This window comes from Pseudorasbora parva, chromosome 19, assembly GCF_024679245.1.
Source record: "Pseudorasbora parva isolate DD20220531a chromosome 19, ASM2467924v1, whole genome shotgun sequence".
NCBI lineage: Eukaryota > Metazoa > Chordata > Actinopteri > Cypriniformes > Gobionidae > Pseudorasbora > Pseudorasbora parva.
The window spans coordinates 12899979-12924748 of NC_090190.1; the positions used below are offsets into that span (position 1 = coordinate 12899979).

Here is a 24770-nt window from a genome sequence, read left to right on the forward strand (position 1 = left end):
ATTAAATTAATTACCTTTATTGTATCAACTCAAATTTTTAATTTCAATAAACTCAAGATTTAAAGGTAACCAGGTTACTTACTTTTTTAAGTTAAACCAAAATAATTTTTTACAGTGTAGTATTTTGTCTTGCTTCTAGTCAAAATTTCTAGAAATTTTTACATTAAGAAACATTTACTAGACAAGTAAAAAAAATTGTCTTGTTTTGGGAAAAAAAACCCTCAAAATTATAAAAAGTTTTTGCTTAAAAGAAGCAAAATAATCTGCCAGTGGGTTAAGTAAAATATTCTTGTTTTAGTATTATTGTACTTACCCCACTGGCAGATTATTTAGCTTATTTTAAGCAAAAACTCTTAATTTTGATTTATTTTTCCCCAAAACAAGACAGTTACTTTTGCTTGTCTAGTAAATATTTCTTGTTTTAAGAATTTTAAGATGTTTGAACTAGAAACAAAACAAAAATACTAAATAATAAAATCTTTTTTTTACAGTGCAATACTACTTTATAGGTACTCAAGATTGACAGAAAATGTGATACCCCCACTTTAAAATCTCATATTGTTTACACTTTGTGGGTACTACTGAAAGACTTTTTTAACATTTAGAGATTGGCCTCATTCACTTCCATTGTAATTATCATTTTGTGCCTCATTGTAAAGATTATATTTGTACTAATCAATATTATGCCACAAGTGTTGTTGAATGAGCAGTGACTGTGTACATGCTGTTTTTCATTTAAAGCCACAAAAAAATGCATGATTATTGCTCACAGTGAGTTTGAGCAGCCAAAATAGGTTTGGAAATACTGCTAAATTTCATCAGAGGGAGATCCCCTAAAGGACACTGAACAACAAAAAAATGTTGGCACAGGATTTTAAGAACAGTTAAATATATCTGAACATTTTAAATGACGGATAATGCCACCGTGGGTGCTGGCAGGCTTTCTTAACATAACATCTCTCAGCTCACAACAGCTGTGGGAACTAGCAGCAACACAACAGAAGATTTGCATAAAATTGTAGTGCAATGGGCAAATTGTTCATAAAAGATCATCTCTTTTGGTCAAGTTGGTAACAAAATGCAGTACATAAAATATGTTCGATATCCACCCACCATGACAAATCCAAGAGGTGTACCACGAATGGATTAATCGTATTATTTTTTTCTAGTTTTAGAATCACTGATTTCACGTTAATTCCTCGTCATATTGCGGGTTCAAATCAGCAAGAGAAATATCAGAGCTAATCAATAACTCAATTTGAGAACATTTGTAGGTACCTAAATCCCCTGGATTCTTACACTCTTGTAACAGGACTAAGCATCCAATGGTTAACCTGCTCAGATCAAGAGAAAATCAAACACTTAAGGACTTGAAGGATGGACGCTTTGTCTTGTCTATGCAAAGGTGTTCTCTGGATAGCTGACTTTAATCACTCCCCAATAGCAGGCCCGTATCAGACAGATGAGACCTAGGAGATATGCGAAGGCCCAGGACACATAAGTAGCGTGGTAACGCCTGGCGAAGTCCTGAGTTCCCACCTGGAAAAAAGGGAAAAAAACATCAGAAATATATGATGAGCTATCTAATAGTTCATATCCAGAGTCCAAAATGGACACTTGCCAAGTGCTAATTTGAGAGCTGGTAACGTCTTTTAGGAACGGCAACATAATATGTGGTTTAAAACTGTGAGAATGATCATCTGACCCTGATGTAATTTACAAGTGTGATTTAAATAAAACTGTTACTAAAAAAACGACAGTGGAAACCAGACAGTTCTAAGTGTATCCAGAAAGTTTTATTATTATTATACTGTCATATGATAAAACTCATATATTGAAAACAAATATATTGCATAGTCTTAATCTATATGTTTTATTTATTCATTTGTTTCAATTTGTTGCTATCTATCTATCTATCTAGCTATCTATCTATCTATCTATCTATCTATCTATCTATCTATCTATCTATCTATCTATCTATCTATCTATCTATCTATCTATCTATCTATCTATCTATCTATCTATCTATCTATCTATCTATCTATCTATCTATCTATCTATCTATCTATCTATCTATCTATCTATCTATCTAAATTAAAGGTGCACTACGTAGTATTTTTGCAGTAAAATATCCAAAAACCACTAGGCCAGTGTTATATATTTTGTTCAGTTGAATACTTACAATATCCCAAATGTTTCCAACTATTTGTAAATTGTGACAAAATTGCTATTTGAACAAAGGACCGGGATGTTTCAGCATAGCGTTTGAGCGAGTCGCCTGTCAATGGTGTCATATCTGCATTACCCTCGGTTTTATTCTGCAGAAGCGCTTTTCTCTTAGCAGTGTGAACATGTCAGCAGCGCTGAGCGAATGCACAGAGTAACGTCATAACATCATTTTAAACATGTCCCATCATAATAAAAGTCCCGGTGTTCGCGAGCTGTGTGTTTGCATAACAATCGCTCCAGTGGCCGTGCTCAGCTCCACAACACTCGGTCCTGCTCTGCTTCACACTACAGTAACGTTAATAACCGCATCCATGAACATGATTTCTGCCCGTGTCCTATTTTCCACCGGCTGTGAGGTGAAGACCACATGTCCCAAGATACTGCGCTCAAACTTGGCGTCATCAAACTACACCTTTGTTTTGAATAGGTGCCCTCCAGTGGACGGAATGCTGCATAGTGCACCTTTAATAACTATTCAAAATATTAATATTAAATAAATGCAGCTTCTTCCAAAAACATTAAAAAATCTTACCGATCCCATATATGGTGTGTTTTTGAAAGAAGCTGAATTTATTTGATTAGAAATATAGTAATACAAGTGATATTGTGAAATATTATTACAATTTAAAATAACTTTAGTATTTTAATATATTTTACATGGGCTTTTATTCATGTGATCAATGCTGAAAACAGTTGCTTAATATTTTTGTGGACACTATTAAGGATTCTTTAATGAATAGAACGTTCAAAAGAACAGTATACAACAGAATTGTAACAGTATACAATAACATTATTGATGTTACAAAAATATTTTGTAACATCAACATCTTTATAGTTGCTTTTAAACGATTTATTGCACCCTTGCTGAAGAAAAGTATTAATTTCTTTAAAAAAACATATGACCCCAAAAGCAAAAAAAGGACAATACTCACTGTTAAACCGACACCAATGAAAATGCAGATCATTCCTACTGTAATGTAGGCACAGCAGCGCCTTCTGGGTAGAGCACTGCCTACAGAAGATCTAAAGACAAAGATAGCACACATGCTTAGTACCAGTGCTGCTTTAAACAGACTACAAACCTAAAGGAGCAGTTTTATTAGGCTCTATCAGTCTCCTAGTACAGAGGTATAAGGCTTTTACGGCATAGGAAAAGCATTTTTGAAAACAGACGGATGGAAGGAGTTACTCAATGGTTACTACACAGGAAAGCCAATAACCAAACTAGACTGAGATTAAGCTTAAGTACACTGAAAAAAGCCTAATTGTGGTTTTGTTCAGTTTGTCTAAAAGCAAATAACACTCCCCATAGAAAAGAAACATTTTGTTTAAAGGGTTAGTTCACCCAAAACTGAAATTTATCCCATAATTAATTCACCCTAGGGTATATGACTTATTTATTAACAAATTAATAGATATTAACAAATATTGTGGATCTTCCAAACTTAAATGGGAGTGAATAGAGGTTTTGAAGATCCAAAAAGCACATCCTTTCGTCATAAAAGTAATCCATAGGCCGTACGCAAGTCGAGTTCTGGCAGAATAGTGATCTCTGTCCCGACACATGATGTAGGATTTCGGAGTAGCATAAGTTTAGGTGAGAGAAGACACCTCTCACTAATACACTACAAAAAAATACTTCTAAAAAATCTTATATTACAAGCATTTACTAGAAAAGTAAAAATGTCTGTCTGGTTTTGGGAAGAATAACTCAAAATTAAGAGCGTTTTTGCTTAAAATAAGCCAAATTTTCTGCCAGTGGGGTAAGACAAATAATATTGTTTTCTGTTTGATTTAAGATTATTTTGCATACCCCACTGGAAGATTATTTTGCTTATTTTAAGCAAAAACGCTCTTTTCATTTTGAGTTATTTTTCCCCCAAAACAAGACCATTACTTTTGCTTGTCTAATAAATACTTCTTGTTTTAAGAATGTTTAGATGTTTTGCAGTATAGGGCTGTGCAACAAACTCAAGCTCCAATATTTCTCTTTAAAAAGTCTTGTTTTAGACTTCTAATTCTTTTGGTGTTTGTTTTGCTCTATCCTCTGCGCTTCCACGTTAATCAATATGCCATGCCTTAGGTCAGAGGTCACTCTTCCACCACGGCTGGAAGCCAGTGATTATAGTTTATAAAGTTATAAATAGGGATTTTTTTTTTTTTTACAAAAACGTATCGCTTTTTCTTCAGAAGGCCTTTATTAACCCACTGGAGTCGCATGGATTATTTTAATGATGGAGAGATGCGCTTTTTGGAGCTTCAAAAACTCTACTCAATTTAATTTTAAAGTTTGGAAGAGCCAGGACAGAGTCCTGCGATAAATCAGGGGAAAGGAGTATCCCTTCAGATCCATTTGAATTAATCTGCCATACAACATGACACAGGCAATCTTCTTTTTTCAACTATTTTCTGGAATTTAGTGGAAACAGCCCAAACTGTCTGCAGGGTCCTAGAGCGCACAGGGTTACAACATAGACAACATATACTTAGACAACATATACTTACATGTTTATCACTTTTAGCAGTGTTTTATGTAACTGTAAACGATTTCCTGTAAAATGACACTAACATTTTGACCTTAGACCACTGTACACTGTGTGTATGGGAAGCTTTTCAATTTGGCTAGGCCAAATCCAGGCGGAAATCCCAAAAAAATGGTCCTGGAGTTTAAGAGGTTAAATTTAAGATTTCCACTCGAGCGCAGGGCTTTTAAAGAGATACAAGCAGCAGGAGAGAAATTAGGCACCTTAAGCTATCTGATTCATTGTGATTCCTGAAGAATGTTTGAAAATCCCATCACATGAGAGGCATGTGAAGGGTCATGGTAAGACTTAATGGGACTCAAACAGGAAAAAGAGCAGACCATGTGACTCAGTGACACAGTTTTCTTTTGACAAGTGTTAGTTTTTTTCAAATTATATTTATGGTTTGGTTCAACCCTTTAATTTGTGTTTATTATTAATCAAAAATAATTAATCCACACAAAAAAATGTATACAAGGAAAAAAGATTATTTATTATAAAGACTATATCATACTTTTATATATTTTCTTTGGACATAAGCCAAAATGTTACTCAATGTAGGTCAATATTATAAATGTTTTTTGATGCTTTTTTCACCTTAATTTCCCAAAAGCTAAATTAGCTATATTATGAAAGCAGAGCTTTCCATAGATAAATCCAAACGCATTTTGTTAGTGTTTAATGTAGTTTGCTTTCTATAAATAAAGAAAACTCATTTGCTTTGGGAGACTGTGGACACTCGGCTCCATTCATGTGTGCCACAACATCTGTTGTCATAACTCTCCCTCGCAGCGTCACTAGTGTGCCGGGCTCATGTTTCAGTATGTCAGCATGATATGCGCTCGCTCTCTCAAGTGACTGGCAGACTGGCATCACATCGCCTCCTTCTCTAACTGCAACTCACCATGGTTTATTTACTTTCAGTTTCTACAAACAGGCCAGTACAAACCCAAGCCTGACCTCCGGCTAGTAACACACGTCGCACATCGAGATTTATGACAGTTCTCCTGAGAACGGCACATCATTGGTGAAGTATTGCCACAGACATCGCATTTTTGACGTACAAAGAATATGACAAATGACGGTAACTCACATTTTTTTGCAATGTGGGCACTTGGCCAGTGTGTTGAATCGGAGCTCCATCCACTGCCAAAACAAGGGAAGTTAAAGTTATTTCTACAGTAAGCAAACACACAGCATGGCAACGCAGCACTAATCAATTCATTTCATAACCCACACCAAACCTTGATTCCAGGGGTCAGTGCATGATATTCATATATTAGTTCAAATGGCTAATGATAAATGATTAAAAAACTTGCAAATCTTTTGGAGATGATTGTAATGAATAAATTGACATGTATACAGGAATAAATTAGGAGAATTAGTAGATTTAACCCTGTACAAAGGCAAAAGGCAGTTGAATCCTGAAAAAAAGCAAGAATTCTTTAAGATTCTAACAGAAGATCTCATAAAAAAACTAATGTTTCAGTTCCTGCATCTTGCCTCTGTAGGCCACAAGGAGTTAGGTTCATTTGAGTCGCAGGGCTCCAGACAAACAATTACTAAAATGAAACATTTAAGATCAAATTACTTTTTTTTAGTTAATACAGACGAGTGTTCAGAAGTTAAGTTCATTGAGTGCATAGATTCTAACTTTAGTTTTTAACAGTTAATGGATGAAAGGGAGGTTCAGTATATAGACTATGACTATTTATAGGGATGTTTCACCCAAAAATGAAAATTATCCCATAATTTACTCACCTTCAAGCCATTCTAGGTGTATACTTTATGACTTTCTTCTTTCAGCTAAACAGAGTCATACTAAAAAATATGCTGGCTCTTCCTAGCTTAATAATGGGAGTAACTGAGATTTTGAAGCCCAAAAAAGCACATCCATCCATCATAAAAGTAATCCATACAGATCTAGGGGGTTAACAAAGGCCTTCTGAATATCCATAATTATAACTTTATAAACTGTAATCATTAGCTACCGGTAACATCCGTCCGCATGTTCACGAGAGAGTTGAGTTTTGGCTTATGTTTTAGGACTTGTGTAGCATGAGCTTAGGTGAAAGTAGATGTCCTCGTGTTTCAAACAACTAGGGCTGTGCAAAAAACTCAAGCTCCTCTGACATTTCTCTTTAAAAATTCTCAGTTCTCGTTTTAGACTTCTAATTCATGACCAGTGTTTTGCTTTACTCTATCCTCTGCATTTCCATGGGTCAGAGGTCACTCTTCCACCGGAACTAGACTCAAAGACAGAAGCTACTGATTATAGTTTATAAAGTTATAAATATGGATACTTTTATGATGATTGATGCCCTTTTTGGGGCTTCAAAATCTCAGGCTCTACTCACTCCCATTATAAAGCAGACAGGATATTTTTTAATATAACTCTGATTTTGTTTGGCTGAAAGAAGAAAGTCATGTACACCTAGGATGGCTTGAAAGTGAGTAAATTATGGGATAACTTCCTTGTTAGTCAAAGAAAAGCAGAATTTATTCCAATCTGATACGATTGTGAATTTGTTTATATGGCAAGGTTCATAGGAATTGGTTCATTTGTACATAAACATCAATACATGTTGAGTTGACTTTAATGGAGAAGAAGCTGACAAAAAAGTAAGATAGTATAGTAATATAAGATAGTAAAGTCTATCTTATATTTTTAATTAATGTTGCATAAAATGTATTATTATAAAAAAATATAATAATTTTATCTAAACAATTTTAACAGCAAACATTTTAATCTTGGCTTGGAGCCCTGGAACCCTTGATTGATTTAGTTTTGTTGATTTAGTTTTTTTATTTATTATTATTACTTGTAATTAGTCATTTTGTCAGTTCCACCAACTGAGACGTGGCAGTGTATTAGGACCTTGAAAAGATCAGAAGGGCCGCGAACAGCCAGGCCTGAGGCAGACTGGGACCACTCATCATCGCTGCCCTATACAGCAGGGGCATCACAGGACACTAAGAACATATGCACTAGAAAAGCTCTACACTACATATACACTACCATTCAAAAGTTTGCGGTCAGTAGGATTTTTATTTTATTTTTATGAATACTTTTATTCAGCAAGGATACAATAAATAGAAAATTACAGTAAAGACATTTATTATGTTAAAAAGATTTTAATTTCAAATAAATGCTTTTCTTTTTAACCTTTTTATTTATCAAAGTATCCTAAAAAAAGTATCATAGTTTCCACAAAAATATGGAGCAAATCAGCATATAACAATTATTCCTGAAGGATCATGTGACACTGAAGACTGGAGTAATGATGCAGAGAATTTGACATTACAGGAATAAATTACATTTAAAGTAATTTTAAAACAGAAATTAGTTATTTTAAATTATAGTAATATTTTGATGTTTTATCACAAAATACTTTTCTTTCAAAAACATGAAAAATCTTACTGACCCCAAACTTTTGAATGGCAGTGTAAATGCATTCACAGAACTCCTCTGCTTTCAAGAAATATTATTGTAGGTCAGAGATGAATTATTAATATAAAGATGTGAGACCGTACAAGGAATGTGTTGCCGCAGTGGCCGCAGACCACACGCATGCCCTCAGGCTGGACTGGTAGAGCTGGCTGGGCGGGCTGCTCCTCCGGGATCACCATCACAGGGCTCAGATTGATGATCCGTCTGCTGGAGACCCATACAAACAATGTCAGTTTTTCACTTCCTACAGATTTGAAAAGTATTATGAGTTAATATTGACCATATAAAGCCTTATATATGATATGGACATTTGCATGGCCTCTAAATTATAATCATGATCAAAACTGAAAAACATGTACATGCTTTCTGTTGTCTGATTGATAGTTTATACCTTTTTAACAAGTAAAATGCTATTTGGTATAATTCTAAAAACATCCTTCTTCAGGTTGTGGTACACACATCTTTTTGCCTTGAAATCTTTAACCATAATTATGAGGTCAACGTAAGAATAACCTTTATTTGGTAATATTTCAAGATGAACACTTAGTGGACTGAAGCAATGTTTTATTTATTTAAAAAAATCATGCTAAAATTTTAGTATCAAATATGACATCCAGTTTTCAAAGAACATTTAATTGTACATCTCTCAATAATAATGATTGTATTGCATTGTATTGTATTGCATATGTTTCACCCTCCACATTAAAAACTAGGCTTTGATCATAAAACTGTGATAATATAAATATCATCTTACTAAGACATTTTATTGGGAGGTATAGAGTGACAACCGATATTTGTATGCATTTTATATTATCATATTATTTTATTTTTCTGACTATTTCATATGTCTGGCTATACATGGTTAAAATCTTTTCAGTGACTTCTTACAAATCTCACAGCTAGTCTTTCACTACAATAATTCTATAAATATTCAGACCGCTTTGTAAAAGCATGTGAAATGTTTTGAAAGTACCAAGTACAAATCCCCTAGCCATACAAACACAAAACAAGCACTGCTTGTTTGAGCATTTATGGTAGTACATATCTGTGGTAATATACTGTTGCAGATCCCATAACACATACCTTCTAAATGACCCTCTGAAGTTTGTCTTTAACACTTACCAGTTGGGCCGAGGGCATCCTATCCTCCTAGACGTGTCTTTACAGATTAACAGGCAGTTGCAAGGACATCTAACATACTTCTTTCCTGTTGGTGGATTTTTTATAGGCTGTAAATAAACAGATACATCATGCTTCAAAAGGGACCACACAATAAGCAAGATAACCCTAATTAAGGTTGACACCCTAATGTCGTTTCTCACCTGTAAGACCTCTGTTCATCATCGGAACACAGTTTAAGATATTTTAGATTTAGTCCGACAGCGTATCTAAGTGTATGCAGTACACACTATATATTCAAACCTCAAATAAAGATTCAAACAGTCATGAATCAGCGTACTGATGATTCAATCTGCTGATTCATGACCGTTTGAATCTTTATTTGAGGTTTGAAAACAATCATCGAAGAGAAGACAATGCTGAATAAAGTCATAGTTTTTTTAATTTTTGGACTAAAATGTATTTTCGATGCTTCAAGAGATTTTAATTAACCAACTGATGTCACATATGGACTACTTTGATGATGTTTTTATTCCCTTTCTGGACATGGACAGTATAGTGTGCATACACTTAGATACACTCTCGGACTAAATCTAAAATATCTTAAACTGTGTTCTGAAGATGAAAGGAGGTCTTACGGGTGTGGAACGACATTAGGGTGAGTCATTAATGACATCAATTTCATTTTTGGATGAACTAACCCTTTAATGAATATAGACAGAGCAACCTTTTGCAAATACCTCTTATTAATGTCAGATCTGCATAGGAATTTATAAAACATCCATATATATTTGGATACAGGCATAATTTTTATTATATTAACTGTTAACCAAAAATGTTCAAGTGACAGTTATATAATGAATATGGGCATAAAGTGCACACTCTTAGCTGTAATTTGAGGGCATTCCCCGAATGGAGGAAGGGTTTAGCAATTACAGCTCTTTAATATGTAGCACTGGAGTGCTCAGCAATATAAAAAGGCCTGGGTGTCCATAGAAGGCAACAGCGGTGGAAGATCACAGGATTCTCTCCATGAAAACCCACTTCACAACATCCTGCCAAGAGAAGAAGACTCTCCAGGAGATAGGAGTGTCATTGTCAAAGTCTACAATCAAGAGAGGACTTCACAAGAGCATGTAGAGTGCAAACCATTTATAAGACTTAAGAATTAAAAAAGGCCAGATTAGATTTTTTGCAAAAAAAACAAACAAACAAGCCCAGAACTAGGCTTGTTTGTTTGTTTTTTTTGCAAAAAATCTAATCTGGCCTTTTTTAATTCTTAAGTCTTATAAATGGTTTGCAAATGGAAAAGCATTCTTTGGGCGGGGGAAACTAAGATCAACCTATACTAGATTGATGGGAGAAAAAAAGTATGGAGAAGAATAAGGCAGTGTTTCCACCAAAGCAGTTTTAGCCATCTGAAGGTGCTCTGCTAAAAACACATTGCTGTCGGCGCTTGAGAGGGCTTATGCCTGCACAGAAGGTTTGACGACAAAGCACGTATGTGACAAATTACGTCAGAAAAGAATCAGTACATTATAACCGGTTATGGTCTATGGTATTACCGATACTGAATCACCCTCGTCTGGATCGCGATGCATCAAAGAAACGATTAATTTCGACACTCCATCTGTGGTATTTTATAGCATGAATTGCCCTCTCTAAAGGCCTGTTTACAGCATGGACGATAACTATGACGATACATTTTTAAAGATTCTAAAGATAGCAGTTTCCATACGACCACAATAACGTTAATAGCACAGGGAAACCATATCGTTGGAGTCACTTTCAGAGCATTTTTTTTCCAGCTGATTAATGATAAAAATATTGACAGCCAACCAGAATCAATCCTGCTTTAAACCTTGAGCATTTAAAGTGGCAGACGACAAAACTAAAGCACATGCTATAAACAGAGCGCTGGCATGGACACTAATATATTTATCACTATTATTATCTTTATAGTTATCGTTCTTGGTGAGCAGGCCTTAAAACATGTAAAACATGATTTTGTTGTTACGCGAATCAGGTGACTGTGGTTCAGATTAAGCATCTACTGCAAAGTGTTTCTCATGCAGACAATTAAATTACACTGCAATTCAGCCCTCTTGAGCGCACAACACTTATGGGTATGAGCTTCGATCCTTCATTCCAAATACCTTTACCTTAAGCTCTGTGAGGTTGCGAGGACTATATTATGTTATCTGATATTGACTTCAGATGGACGAGCAGTCAAAATGATAGTGATAACTACTTTGTGTGAGGAACATGCTGAAATGTAATCATCATTCACTGACAAACCTCATCTCCACTAAAGCTTGTGTCTAGTCCGCATTCATGCCCAGACTCAAAACTTGTTTTGTAAACACAAACATTGGTAAAAAATACAGTCTTAACTGTAACTTTAAATCTGGATATGAAAGCAGCTCAGATATCAGGTTTGGCAGAGGGACATGTCAAAAACAAGTCAAAAGGAGATTAAACACATGGTTGATGAGGTATAACTATGGTTGATAAGGTATAATAGGAAGCAGAGTTTAGGTGTTTGTGTCTGTCAAAGTACTCCATAACTTGAGGCATTAATTAGTTGACGTGTGGTCACATATGCATCAGCTATTAATGTGTTTCGTGCAAAGGCAATCCATTTTTGAATGCCTTTTTTTTTAATTAGGTGTATTATAATGTGATATTAACATTCCTTTTTCATTTTATATCTATAAATACACTACCATTCAAAAGTTTAGAGTCTGTAAGATTTATTCTTATGATCACAAAAAATACAGTAAAACAGTAATATTGAGAAATATTATTACAGTTCAAAATAAATGTTGTCTATTTGAATATATATATATATATATATATATATATATATATATATATATATATATATATATATATATATATATATATATATATATATATATATTATCCTGATAAAAAAACTGAATTTTCATCATCATTAATCCAGTCCTCCAGTGTCACATGATCCTTCAGAAATCATTCTAATATGAGGATTTGACGCTCAAAATGATTTATTATTATCAACACTGAAAACAGTAGTGCTTAATATTTTTTCCAGGATTATTTGAAGAACTGTAAATTATTTTATTTAAAATGAAAATTTTTTAATGCATTCTTGACAAATAAAAGTATAAATTTCTTTGAAAAAAAAAGAAAAACATTTTGACCCTAAACCTTTGATTGATAGTATACATTGTAACGTATATGAACAAGCATGAAGTAGAACAGAAACAGGAACGGGATTAGGCTAAACGTGAACAACAAAACTGAAACACACTGACATTAAACAGAACCAAAGCATAACCCAAACATACATTCCATTAGTAGAATATATAATTTACTGGATTATCCAAAATTAGGTACCACCAAATGGTTATTTAGTATGCAAGCCCTTTTTCTTTATTGAATTTCCGGTATATACACTATATTGCCAAAAGTTTTGGGACGCCTGCCTTTGCATGCATACAAACTGTAATGAGATCCCATTCTTAATCCGTAGGGTTTCATATGGAGTTGTCCCACCCTTTGCTAGCCTGGATGCCAGCTGAACTCAGCCCCGCCCACAAAAATTTTAGGTCGGGCAATTCGGTCTGGCTTTGCTCCATAGAAGAGTAATTATCCCCGAACAGAAACTGTTCGGACCAATGAAATCATCAGGGCGGGCTTTAGACGATGACGGACAGATGATAATTGTCATAATTTTGATAGTCATCAAAGGGGCTTGGATTATATTTTTACGAATCCTAAACGGAGAGGTTATTTGTATATGCATTTACCTTCACAATTTCTCTCAGAAATGATGATCATGTTGGGTAAGTCCTCTGTGTATCATTAAATTATTCTATTTTTTTACAACACCGGCAAAGATCGTGTATTCCAGCCTGATTTCAGCGCGCGTGCAGACAGGGTTGCCAAGTTTTTACAACAAAACCCGCCAACTACTAGCCCTAAATAATAGCTTCTCGGGGGGTTCTCCGGGGGGAAAATGGCATTTGGGTGGGTAAAATGTGTGTTATTTTGGCAAGGTTGCCTGCTAAAATTCACACTCATGGGTCTATATATCACATAATAGTTGCTTCAACCCGCGGACATAGAAAACAACCCGCGGGGGAAAAAACGCGGACTTGGCAACACAGTGCAGTTGAGCTCTGTTGACATTTGACAATGCTTCCCTTGCTCTGATTGGTTGTAGAAACCTTTCCACAAGGTTTAGAAGTGTGTTTATGGGAATTTTTGACCATTCTTCTAGAAGCGCATTTGTGAGGTCAGGCAATGATGTTGGACGAGAAGGCCGTCTCTCATTCTCCGCTCTAATTCATCCCAAAGGTGTTCTATCAGGTTGAGGTCTGGACTCTGTGCAGGCCAGTCAAGTTCCTCCACACCAAACTCACTCATCCATGTCTTTATGGACCTTGATTTGTGCACTGCTGCGCAGTCGCGTTGGAACAGGAAGGGGCCTTTTCCACCCACTTCGTGGCTGAGTTGCTATTGTTCCCAATTTCTTTCACTTTGTTATAATACCACTAGCAGTTGACCGTGGAATATTAGTGAGGAAATTTCACAAAAGGATTTTTGCACAGGTACCTATCATGGTACCAGGCTTATATTCACAAATGTTTGTAGAAGCAGTCTGCATGTGTAGGTGCTTCATTTTATACACATTTGGCCATGGAAGTGTTTGGAACACCTGAATTAAATGATTTGGAGGGGTGTCCCAATACTTTTGGCAATATGGTGTATTATGACACCACAAAATTTTACCAGAAAAGTACTCATTAACTTGTGACACAGGCTTTTAATCAACACTGCTTACCCCTAGTAAAACTAGGACTAAAGCTGTGCATGACTAAGCTCTAGCCGAATTTGGAGGTCTCTTACCGTGGCCTCATTGCAGACGGTGCACTTCACCACATGCTGATGGAGTTTGCCATCCAGAGTTATAAGAGACTGGCACACTCGACAATTAATGACAGGCACTCCTCCTGCATCTGGACTGGCGATGGCTGTGTAGGGTGGAGGTAATTCGGCTGCAGAGGGAGAGAAACCAGCATGGAGTCTTTAAAATCAGTCGCTCAGTGTTGGATGACTACTATTTTGATGGTACTGTATGTTAAATCAGTTGGTTCATTTAGCATCAGTCAGCATGACCCTACCAACTTCTGACAGTTTTTAACTTGAGAATTGAAAGACACTGCAAAGACTGAATGTTGTATTATCGGTTTGGCAATGTACAGTCAGCCGGTCATTATTGCAAAATAAACCCAGACAGGGTGATCAGGGTTTGGATCACCCTTAAGAGGTTTATTTTGCCATAATGACCAGCTCAGTTCCATTATTTCATGTACTATTCCTCATTATTACATGGCTATTTACCAGATATGCAAGTAAATGGGCATGAAATATTGATTTTAGTTTAAATAATTGTATTACGTGAGAAAAAAAAAAGACCACAGAACAATAATAGAGACATGAAACTAGCACAGTTCAACAATAACTTTTTTCCCCCTGCCAGGTCATTAAACAAAAACATTGGACTGTGAAATGCCACAACTGACCAAACAGAATCAAGGCGAAATAAGCAGCGATAATAATTTGATTTGGCTAAAGAATCAAACTTAAGAAATGATATATGTAATACTGTAAATGTGTCTTACTTGAAATCCCATCTAAAGAACCAAGAAATGCAGATTCATTGTGTTCAGCAGAAAGTGCATCCTACTCAGACTTTCAGTTACTCTCTTACATCCATTGTACAGTATCTGGGCCATCAGCCAAACCCTGCACCCTGTCTCCCCTTGAGGGGAGTATTACTGCCTTCAGTATTACTGAAATCCAGGGCTCAGCCACAACATTATTACCCCACTGATTATTCACAGTGAAATTAAGACATGTTCCTCCTGATGCCTGTCACTTGTCAGTCTAAGATCACACTGGCAACAACACAGTCATACTGCAGCCATATTGAACATGTGACACCACGGCAAAAGCAGCTGACAGCAGCTCTGGCCCCGTGACCTCACTCAGCTGTCGGGGATCATCCATCTCTTTATGTACTGCAACAGGATACAAAAAACTCACAGGTCTGGTTTCACAGACAGGGCTTAGATTAAGCCAGGATTAGGTTCAATTAGGACGTTTAAAGCTGCAGTAGGAAGTTTTTAGAAAAGGTTGACTTAGCCTGAAAATTTGAACAAGCACAGCTCACAGGTCACTCCCCCTTGCTCTCTGCTGCGCTACAGCCCTCCCTCCACAGCTCCTCCCTTCACAACGGAGCCTGCCGTGAACCGATAAGCAACAATAACGGCGGATAAACAGTTCACATTCACAAACATCAACAATATTATTTACATTGACTATGGCCTGCCCATACTTTGACTACAAACTTGGTCCTCAAAACATTACGTATTTTATGATATGTAATATGACGTTGCACTATTTCTATAAGTAATAAATAGCTAGTAAGATAATATAATGGTAACTAACGTTACAGTATGCAAGTAATTATTCTATCGATATGTAATGCTAAATAAGGTTTACTAGTAGGTTATTTCAGCAACATAAGCCAGTGAATTAGTAGGTTTCAATAGTTGCTTTGCACATTGTGCGACATTTTATCTGTAGACTATGTTATGCGTGGCTATGTGTAGGCTACAATTTTGACACTTAGTCAATGGGCTTGGACGAGGAATTCACACCTACCTTTTTTATCATCGTCTTTTTCTGTTTACCTGTCTTTATTCTATGAGCAGGTGCCACTCGAGGAATTGCCCGTTTGTTTTTTTTTGTTCACCATAAGCAAAGATGCGGCACACGGGTAATCTTGAATTTGAACGCCTGTATGCGCTTGTGTTGTGCATGAGGGGTGTGATCAGCGCACAAGCTTGATTGACAGGAGCGGTGGTAAAATTTCTGTAAATGTATTTCTGTAAATGGCAATAGGACCACTGGGAGGAGCCAGAGGAGCTTGATTTTTTTCACAGATTATCTGTCTCTCATTCCACTGTCAGGACAGGTTTAACAAATATGTAAAAAAATATTTTTTTACAAAAGTTATCGATTGCTAGCCTGACAAGCCAGACCCACATCAAGATGTTTGGTCTGGAAACTCACCATAGACAGGGCTCAATCCGAGGGGCGGGATAAACGGTTGTCCTTCAAACTCCATCTGCACGCGATAGGATAGCGCTACACCAACCAGAGCAACGAAGGTGAAACAGAGCTCGCTGATAGATTAAACATTCGCCGTATCCGGTCAGCAAAACCCCGAAAACATCTTCCGTTTTTAAGAATGACTTCAGTGCCGTTCTTTGTTCTTTTCTCAGAGAAAAGCTTAACTCCAAGTCTTCCAGAGTCGCGGTCAAAGCTGATTCGAAAGACCGCCGTTCGCCAGCTTCTGTGTTTACTAGAAGCATGCAAACGCAACTCGGCCGTCGTCATTATGGCCCAGCCCACCGACTCTATACACGATGTGATTGGTCCGGCAAGAGTTAGGGAAATACAGCTCAGAAGGGTATCGAGAGTTCCTAGACGACACTCGCGGGCAGATTAAATTTGCTGCCGCTAGGGTGCGTCTAGATTTCTAGGCTAATCTACTTCAGCTTTAAGTAGCTTTTTTAAACATGCCTTAAAAAACATTAAACAGTAAACATTACTGGTCAAGATGCAAAACATTAATGGCACTAATGTATTTTAAGATATATTGCTTTTAGTTAATAAAACAGCTCAAACATGCACTTTAGTCTGGGACTAGGATTAAATCTTGTCTGTAAAACTGGGGGTACGCATCTCCAAAAAGTGTGATCTTATCATGAGTAAAAAGTAAAAAAATGTGTCCTAATCAGTTCAGGTTGCATTATTATGAATATGATATTATTTAAACTATCATTAGTAGAGTAGAAAAATCAAAAGGTGATTTATTCTGTTTTTAAATTGCAATTTTGTAAATTGTTGCTGAAGTTTTTAGGAAAGGGCAGGCTTTATGTAATCACAAATACATGAAAAATAGTAATATTGTGAAATATAACTACTAATCCTCAGTGTCACGTGATGCTTCAGAAATTCTAATAAAATTTTCTTTTTAATATCAATGCAGAATTTTATTTTGCTGCTTAATATTTTTTTGTGGATACTTTTTTTTAGGATTCTCTGGTGAACAGACATTGTATATACTTTAGACTATATTATACTGTATACTCGTATACTAATTATATAATTGTGTATACTTTGTTTTGATGTTTGATGTTCCGTACAACACTGCTGCCCTTTATGCATCTCAATAGCAAACCATCCTGTTAAACTATATGGTAGAAGTTATCTGTGCCTATTCATCCTGCAACTTCACGTGCCAGTCCTGTGAGTATGTCTTTTCTTCTCTCTCTCCTTCTCTTCCTCCAGTATCATTTTAATAATGTCTTGAAATTTTGTCCACTGGATTTTTTTTTTTGGCTCGTTATGGTTTGCTATTTCTGTGATGTCATGTGACTGAGTTGTCCCGCCCTCACGCCAGTAAACACGCCATCAGAGATGTTGCTGTAATAGGAAGGGGAATTTATTTCGATTAACTCGTTCGCAACCAGTGTTTTCTTTCTAAGTTGCAATCCAGCGCCAGAATTGTTTTTATCCACAAAATGACCATGGCCCCCAGAATATTTTTGTATGAATATTTCAGTAGTCAATATATAAAAAGAATGAACAGAACATTTGCTTTTAAATAAAACTTAAATCATTTATAATAAATGCTGCAATATTTAATAAATCAATATTTTCATATATTCATAAATATATCATTAAAAAACAAGATTTCGATTTCATGGTGACTTGTCATTTATGCCTTACTAATATAGCTTATATCATCTCTCCAGGGGCAGATGGAAAGAGCAGGTCTTATTTCTCTGACACCAGCCTGCACTATTTGTAAGATGAGAGGCCTTTCCCCAACCCTAGAACCTGCAGCCAGCTGTTGTTGTAACTCGCTCTCTGTCTTATTTGTATCATGTTAAAAAAAATCAGAGAGACACTGAGCGTCCCATGTGTAGAGGAGATTAGCATCCACTGACAATAATGAATGTGTTAACTGAACGTACATTTCCATAACAAAATAAACTTCTTCTGGTTTTTACTCTTAATCCATAATCTCAAAATATGTGGCTGTATTAACAATGTGCAAAACTACATTATTTTAAGGATGCATTGAATGCTGGCGGAGACTGTTAAATAGCTGATATTATAAATCTGTCTGAAAGAATTCAAAATAAAACAATATACACTACAGCCAATAATTTTAAATGTGAATTTAAAAGTGTATATAGTCATCACAACATTAGAATATACAGTATGAATTTTTTTCTTTTTATTCAATATTACATTTAACAGTTATTCAATTATTAGTGGTTTTAGTGGCTTTAAGTGATTGTTAAAAAAGGGTAAATTCTAAAATCAAGAGAGTCAGAGAGTCACTAGAGCTCTGTAGAGCAGTTTGTCCGTCTTCTGTGGAAACATGACGGCATACAATGTTAGGGGACCCGTGGTGTATGTAGATAGAAATGGCTCCTTCTAAGGTATTAAAAACATAATGGTTCATTGTGTAAGATCTTTAATACACCACTGAAAATATATTTATTTATATAATATTGCATTTCAGTCAATAGATCATCACAAAATGTACGCAATGCACCTTTAAAGACAGCAAAAAAAAAAAAAAACTTCTCTTCCCTTTTGTGATTTGTATCGAAGTGGAATAGCTTTGCGAACGAGAAAAAAATGCAGGATAGGACTTGATTTTGTCCATCGAGAATTGATTGGATCGCTGTGGTTTGCTATTGCTGTGATCTCATGTGAGTGACATGTTGCCCCGCCCCCTCACTCCAGTGAACACTTCATCAGAGAAGAGAAGTCGCTGCAAGAGGGAGGGGAAGTTATTTTGATTAAAGATTACGAGGCCATATTTAAACATAATAATGATGTGCACAGATAAATCATTTACAGATACCACAATATTCCATAAAAAAATAAACAGTGGTGAATTTTGGATTTCATTGTGACTTTCTGTTCCCTGAACTTAATTCAATAAATCAATAAATATTCTTTAAAGCATCATTGATAAAAGTATAAAAAACTACAGCAAATAAAAAAAACGTGGCTAGCCTATATAGCATTGTTGTGAAGTGTATGCTTTGGTATGGACCAAAGTTTTGGTGGGGGTTTGCAGGGTGGGAGTGGGTATTGGTCTTATTGGTTTATTTAAAGGGATTCAATTATTAAAGGATTAAAAGGGAGTTTAGGAAATAAAGAAAAAGAAATAAAAATGGAAAAATGTCCAGTTCTATTGCAGTAAAGTAATCTATTTGCAAATAATATATATACGTATATTATATACAATATTATATATATATATATATATATATATATATATATATATATATATATATATATATATATATATATATACATATATATTTCTTTCTTTTTTTTTATAAATATGCACACATTCACTCTTATTTTCATCTGCCTAATATGTAAAAATACAAATCTTGCTTGTCAGGTCAACTTTACATGTACAACATTTACATGAATAATGTCGTATTTTTAATTCAAAACGGTGACATTTCATAAACTATTTCAAGTAGTTTGCCTTACTTGATATTACTGTTGGTAGCTGAACATTTGTAAAATATTTTTACATTTTACATAAATGTTTAGCTACTTACATCTTTCACTGCTATAACTAAAGTGTCGCACTGGAATTTGTAAGCCAGTAAGCCCCGTGTTCTTTGATTTGATTGGCCATCTAACTCATTCTCATTTATTCAAGCGCTGAGGCAGACCAACCTAAAAAAAAGAAAAAAAAAATCACACTAGCAACAAACAGAGCGGTGTGCAATGGAGTACAGCAGAGCAGCATCAAGCATCAAGAATATCACATATTAGGGGGACAATTCGGCCATTTCTAATTATTCGGGTCCTCCTAAATCTCTATGGTAGTTACGGCCCAGGTATAGCCTTCTGTCCATCCTAAATAGTATGTGAGATTAGAATATGTGTTCCAAACGCTTTTTGAAGTGTGGATCCCTGCACACTACAAAGGGTAATATTGTCCACAACCCATTGCGCTTTGGAGGAGGATTCGATTGGAGGAGAACTACAAAAACGAGTAAAAAGTGTTAAAAGAACTATAAAACATGGCGGATGTGCGCGACTGACGGTGAGAGGTTTAGATAGGTGTGACTAATAATCAGTTTAAACTGATAAAAAATATTTTTTTAATGTTATCAATATTATATTTCATCTGCATGTGGACTTTTATAAAGATCCGTTTGGCTATTAACTTTTAAAGGTGCACTATGTAGGATATTTTGCAGTAAAATATCCAAAAACCACAGTGTTATATATTTTGTTCAGTTGAGTACTTACTATCCCAAATGTTTCCAACTATTTGTAAATTGTGAGAAAAATACTATTTTAACCAAGAACCCGGGACATGTCAGCATAGCGTTTGAGGGAGTCCATCAGGTTTTCTTTTCAGAATGGTCCTGTATTTGGCTCCATCCATCTTCCCATCAATTTTAACCATCTTCCCTGTCCCTGCTGAAGAAAAGCAGGCCCAAACCATGATGCTGCCACCACCATGTTTGACAGTGGGGATGGTGTTTTCAGGGTGATGAGCTGTGTTGCTTTGTTGCCAAAAAGTCTAATTTTGGTTTCATCTGACCAGAGCACCTTCTTCCACATGTTTGGTGTGTCTTCCAGGTGGTTTGTGGGAAACTTTAAACCACACTTTTTATGGATATTTTTAAGAAATGGCTTTCTTCTTGCCACTCTTCCATAAAGACCAGATTTGTGCAGTATACGACTGATTGTTGTCCTATGGACACTAGTCTCCCACCTCAGCTGTAGATCTCTGCAGTTCATCCAGAGTGATCATGGGCCTCTTGGCTGCATCTCTGATCAGTCTTCTCCTTGTATGAGCTGAAAGTTTAGAGGGACGGCCAGGTCTTGGTAGATTTGCAGTGGTCTGATACTCCTTCCATTTCAATATTATCCCTTGCACAGTACTCCTTGGGATGTTTAAAGCGTGGGAAATCTTTTTGTATCCAAATCCGGCTTTAAACTTCTCCACAACAGTATCTCGGACCTGCCTGGTGTGTTCCTTGTTCTTCATGATGCTCTCTGCGCTTTAAACGGACCTCTGAGACTATCACAGTGCAGGTGCATTTATACGGAGACTTGATTACACACAGGTGGATTCTATTTATCATCATTAGTCATTTAGGTCAACATTGGATCATTCAGAGATCCTCACTGAACTTCTGGAGAGAGTTTGCTGCACTGAAAGTAAAGGGGCCGAATAATTTTGCATGCCCAATTTTTTAGTTTTTGATTTGTTAAAACAGTTTGAAATATCCAATAAATTTCATTCCACTTCATGATTGTTTCCCACTTGTTGTTGATTCTACACAAAAAAATACAGTTTGATATCTGTATGTTTGAAGCCTGAAATTTGGCAAAAGTTCGGAAAGTTCAAGGGGGCTGAATACTTTCGCAAGGCACTGTATAGTGCAAGTTGCCCACCCATGACAATTGTATACATAAAACAATAACAAATTAAATAGAAATACATATGCACAAATTGTTAATTATAACACTGTTGAGGAAAACAATGCAGTACAAACAAATGTCTAACATATAACTACATATTTTAGTAAAATAAGTAAGGGTGTGTAATTGTATTCTTCTTCGTCACATAAGATCTTCACTAATCCCAAGTGCATTGTTGTAAAAGAAAATGATTTAGAACACAAGACAAAATAAGAGCATCATTGAGAAATGCGTAATTATCTTAGAATTATCTTGATTATCGTTGAAAGTCAATATTATAGCTGACAATAAAATGTAATCAATCACTCAGCCCTATAAGGCAAGGTTGATCCAGTCATCCTGCACATCCCACATAGACCTTCAAGAGGTTTATTCAGCTAATGTTTGCTTATCTTGCAAGGTCCTACCAGAAATGATATCACATGACATGACATCACTACAGCAGACAGCAATAATTGGTCTGGTTTTCGCCTCGGAGGACTGATCACATATCACTAAAATAAAACTCATTCAGTGAAAGTCATGCAGACAAGCTCAAAGCTCTTTCTTAGCATTCATTCTATACCCTTACTATGTATAACACAACATAGATCATTATTAAAGAGCTTGTAAAATGTAACTTTCACCGTTCTACACTTGGTATCATATCATATGAATCACACAGGTGTTTCCAAATAATGTAGCTTTGGCTTCCGAATGCAACTGCAGAATAAACAACAATCTCAGCACACTAAGCAATGTTGTGCACAGACAGACTCAGCAGTACCTCCCTCAACAGGCCAAGTTAATCCCTCTCACAGACTCAGTGAGTGAATGCTTGCGGACAAAAACAGCGAAATAAACCATAATCCAGGGGTTTGAAATACTAGGGCAGATCATAATGCTAGAGTACATTAGCACACATAGCTTATGCCCTCCGCATCACCTGATCATGGTACGGTAAGAAAGCCATTATGAATAACGAGACGGTGTGTAAGAGGATCATTACAGTAAAAATTTAAATCTTTTTCAGCTAATGAGAAAATGCAGTATGGGTAGATTTACAAAAGATCAAACATTGGGTTGACAGACTTGACTGGTCATTTTTTGAGATAATGAGTAATGGGTCAATAAATATCCCAACAAAAAAAGGCTTATTACAGAATTGCTACAATTTTCTTGCACGGGCTATATGTCTGCTTTATATCCGCTATAGTTTCATTAGATCAGCCAGTTTCGATATAGTATCTTCAAGTTATCGTATCAGCTAATGAAATATCCTATTGATTCACTTTTTAAGGGGTCCATTTGGAAATCTGACACCCATATTGACTTGTGAGTGTGTTCAACACTCTTTGGGGTCTTATCAGTTGGTTAAGAGAAAACTTTGGTTCACATGGCTCTCATTTCTTCAACCCACCTCACAAAACTTGATTTATTATTTAATATTCCAAAATATAAATGTTTGTAGTATCAAATATACCACCATGTGATTAACTTCCTAAAAGATTATCCATCCAGACTTTCAAAAGGAGCAGACTGTTTGACTTTAGTCATGGATTTGGTTTCCCATTAGAGCCTAACAATCAAATGCACAAACAATTATTCATGATCAGAGGAACCACAAGTAAAATACTAAGAATCAATAAATGGAAGTAACAGATGAAACCCCACACAAAGTATGGAAACTGAGAAAAGCATTACACAGTCACATTTTTAAGGTGTCTCCGCTACAGTATAATTACAAATAAGTACTGAATAATATTAATTAACAACATGTAGCCTACGTTCTATATACTCTTAAGGCCATTTATTGGCATCTATGATTCCATTAAGAACCTTTATCATCCATGCAACCTTTCATTGCACAAAAATGTTCTTTAAGTGCTCTATATAGGCTAGTGAGTGTGTGTGTGTGTGTGTGTGTGTGGGGGGGGGGGGTTACATTAAAAGTGTCAGGATAGGCTACCAGCATTCCTGTGAGAATGCATCTTTTTATCCTCATTTTTGTTTACGTTTAGCACAGTGTCGAATGTGTAGAGAGTTGAGACGTATTTTGATCACTTATAATGTTTAATATGCTTAAATACCCCATACATTTTGGTCTGGGCCTATAAAACAATGAGAACTGATACTGCTAGAGGTCTATGAATGGAGCAAAACATCTCTAGCAAGCTAATGTCAATTGCCTCATCTTAAATGCAGCGAGCTCGACATAGCATACACATTTGAAGCCGGCTGAACCTTCATCAGTCGACCGACAAATGTTGATAGTTTAATAACATATAAAGCAGGTTGTTTACTAAGCACAACTAGCATACAATTCGACACAATGTGCCCTTGTCCAGGAATGCAACATTTTGTAGGATACATATCCATCACTTGAGGCTTCGATGGCAATATCTGGAAGATTGCGGCCCGTTCTTCTGGCACAACCCTATGAGCTGTTATTCCTTGTCGTCTACGGACAATGTATCACATTAGGTGGGCTGCAGTCTGCTACAGATCACCGCTCACTACTATACGCCCTAAATGATTCAGCACTCCTACGTCAATCACAATCCACATTTACCTCTCGGGCTCTGGTCCTGCAGGTACGGAGGCGCGGTGGGCGTGACATTCCCCGAGTTCGGTGCAGACAACAGCGGGGATCGTTCATCCATACCATCGGAAGCCATTATATCAGTAGATCGGCACAGAAAAACAACAACAGCAGCAGCAGCAGCAGCGACGAATGGTGGTGGGCTCCGTCCGCTGCTCTGGAGAGGGGCAGTGAAACTGTGTCTGTGTGTGAGCGCGAGGCAGGGACAGCGGAGAGGCGGAGCAAAAAGACGTAAGCGGGGAGGATGAGAAATCAC

The 24770-nt window shown here is 36.2% G+C and overlaps 1 protein-coding gene across 2 annotated transcripts; it reads right to left on the minus strand.

The window, feature by feature from the left end:
• Positions 1–383: 383 nt before the first annotated feature.
• On the minus strand, positions 384–24733 carry pip4p2 (phosphatidylinositol-4,5-bisphosphate 4-phosphatase 2). Of its 2 annotated transcripts, XM_067425277.1 has the most exons (8): positions 24485–24733; positions 14218–14366; positions 9325–9431; positions 8286–8409; positions 7630–7698; positions 5845–5897; positions 3162–3252; positions 384–1539 (listed from the first exon to the last, which is right to left on the minus strand). In XM_067425277.1, the coding sequence occupies exons 1-8, from the start codon at positions 24588–24590 to the stop codon at positions 1396–1398; spliced, it is 843 nt and encodes a 280-aa protein (XP_067281378.1). In that variant the 5' UTR covers positions 24591–24733; the 3' UTR covers positions 384–1395. The 2 variants fall into 2 exon arrangements, with proteins under 2 accessions (XP_067281378.1, XP_067281379.1); XM_067425278.1 differs by lacking the exon at positions 7630–7698 and having other exon boundaries at positions 385–1539; positions 24485–24727.
• Positions 24734–24770: the final 37 nt, after the last annotated feature.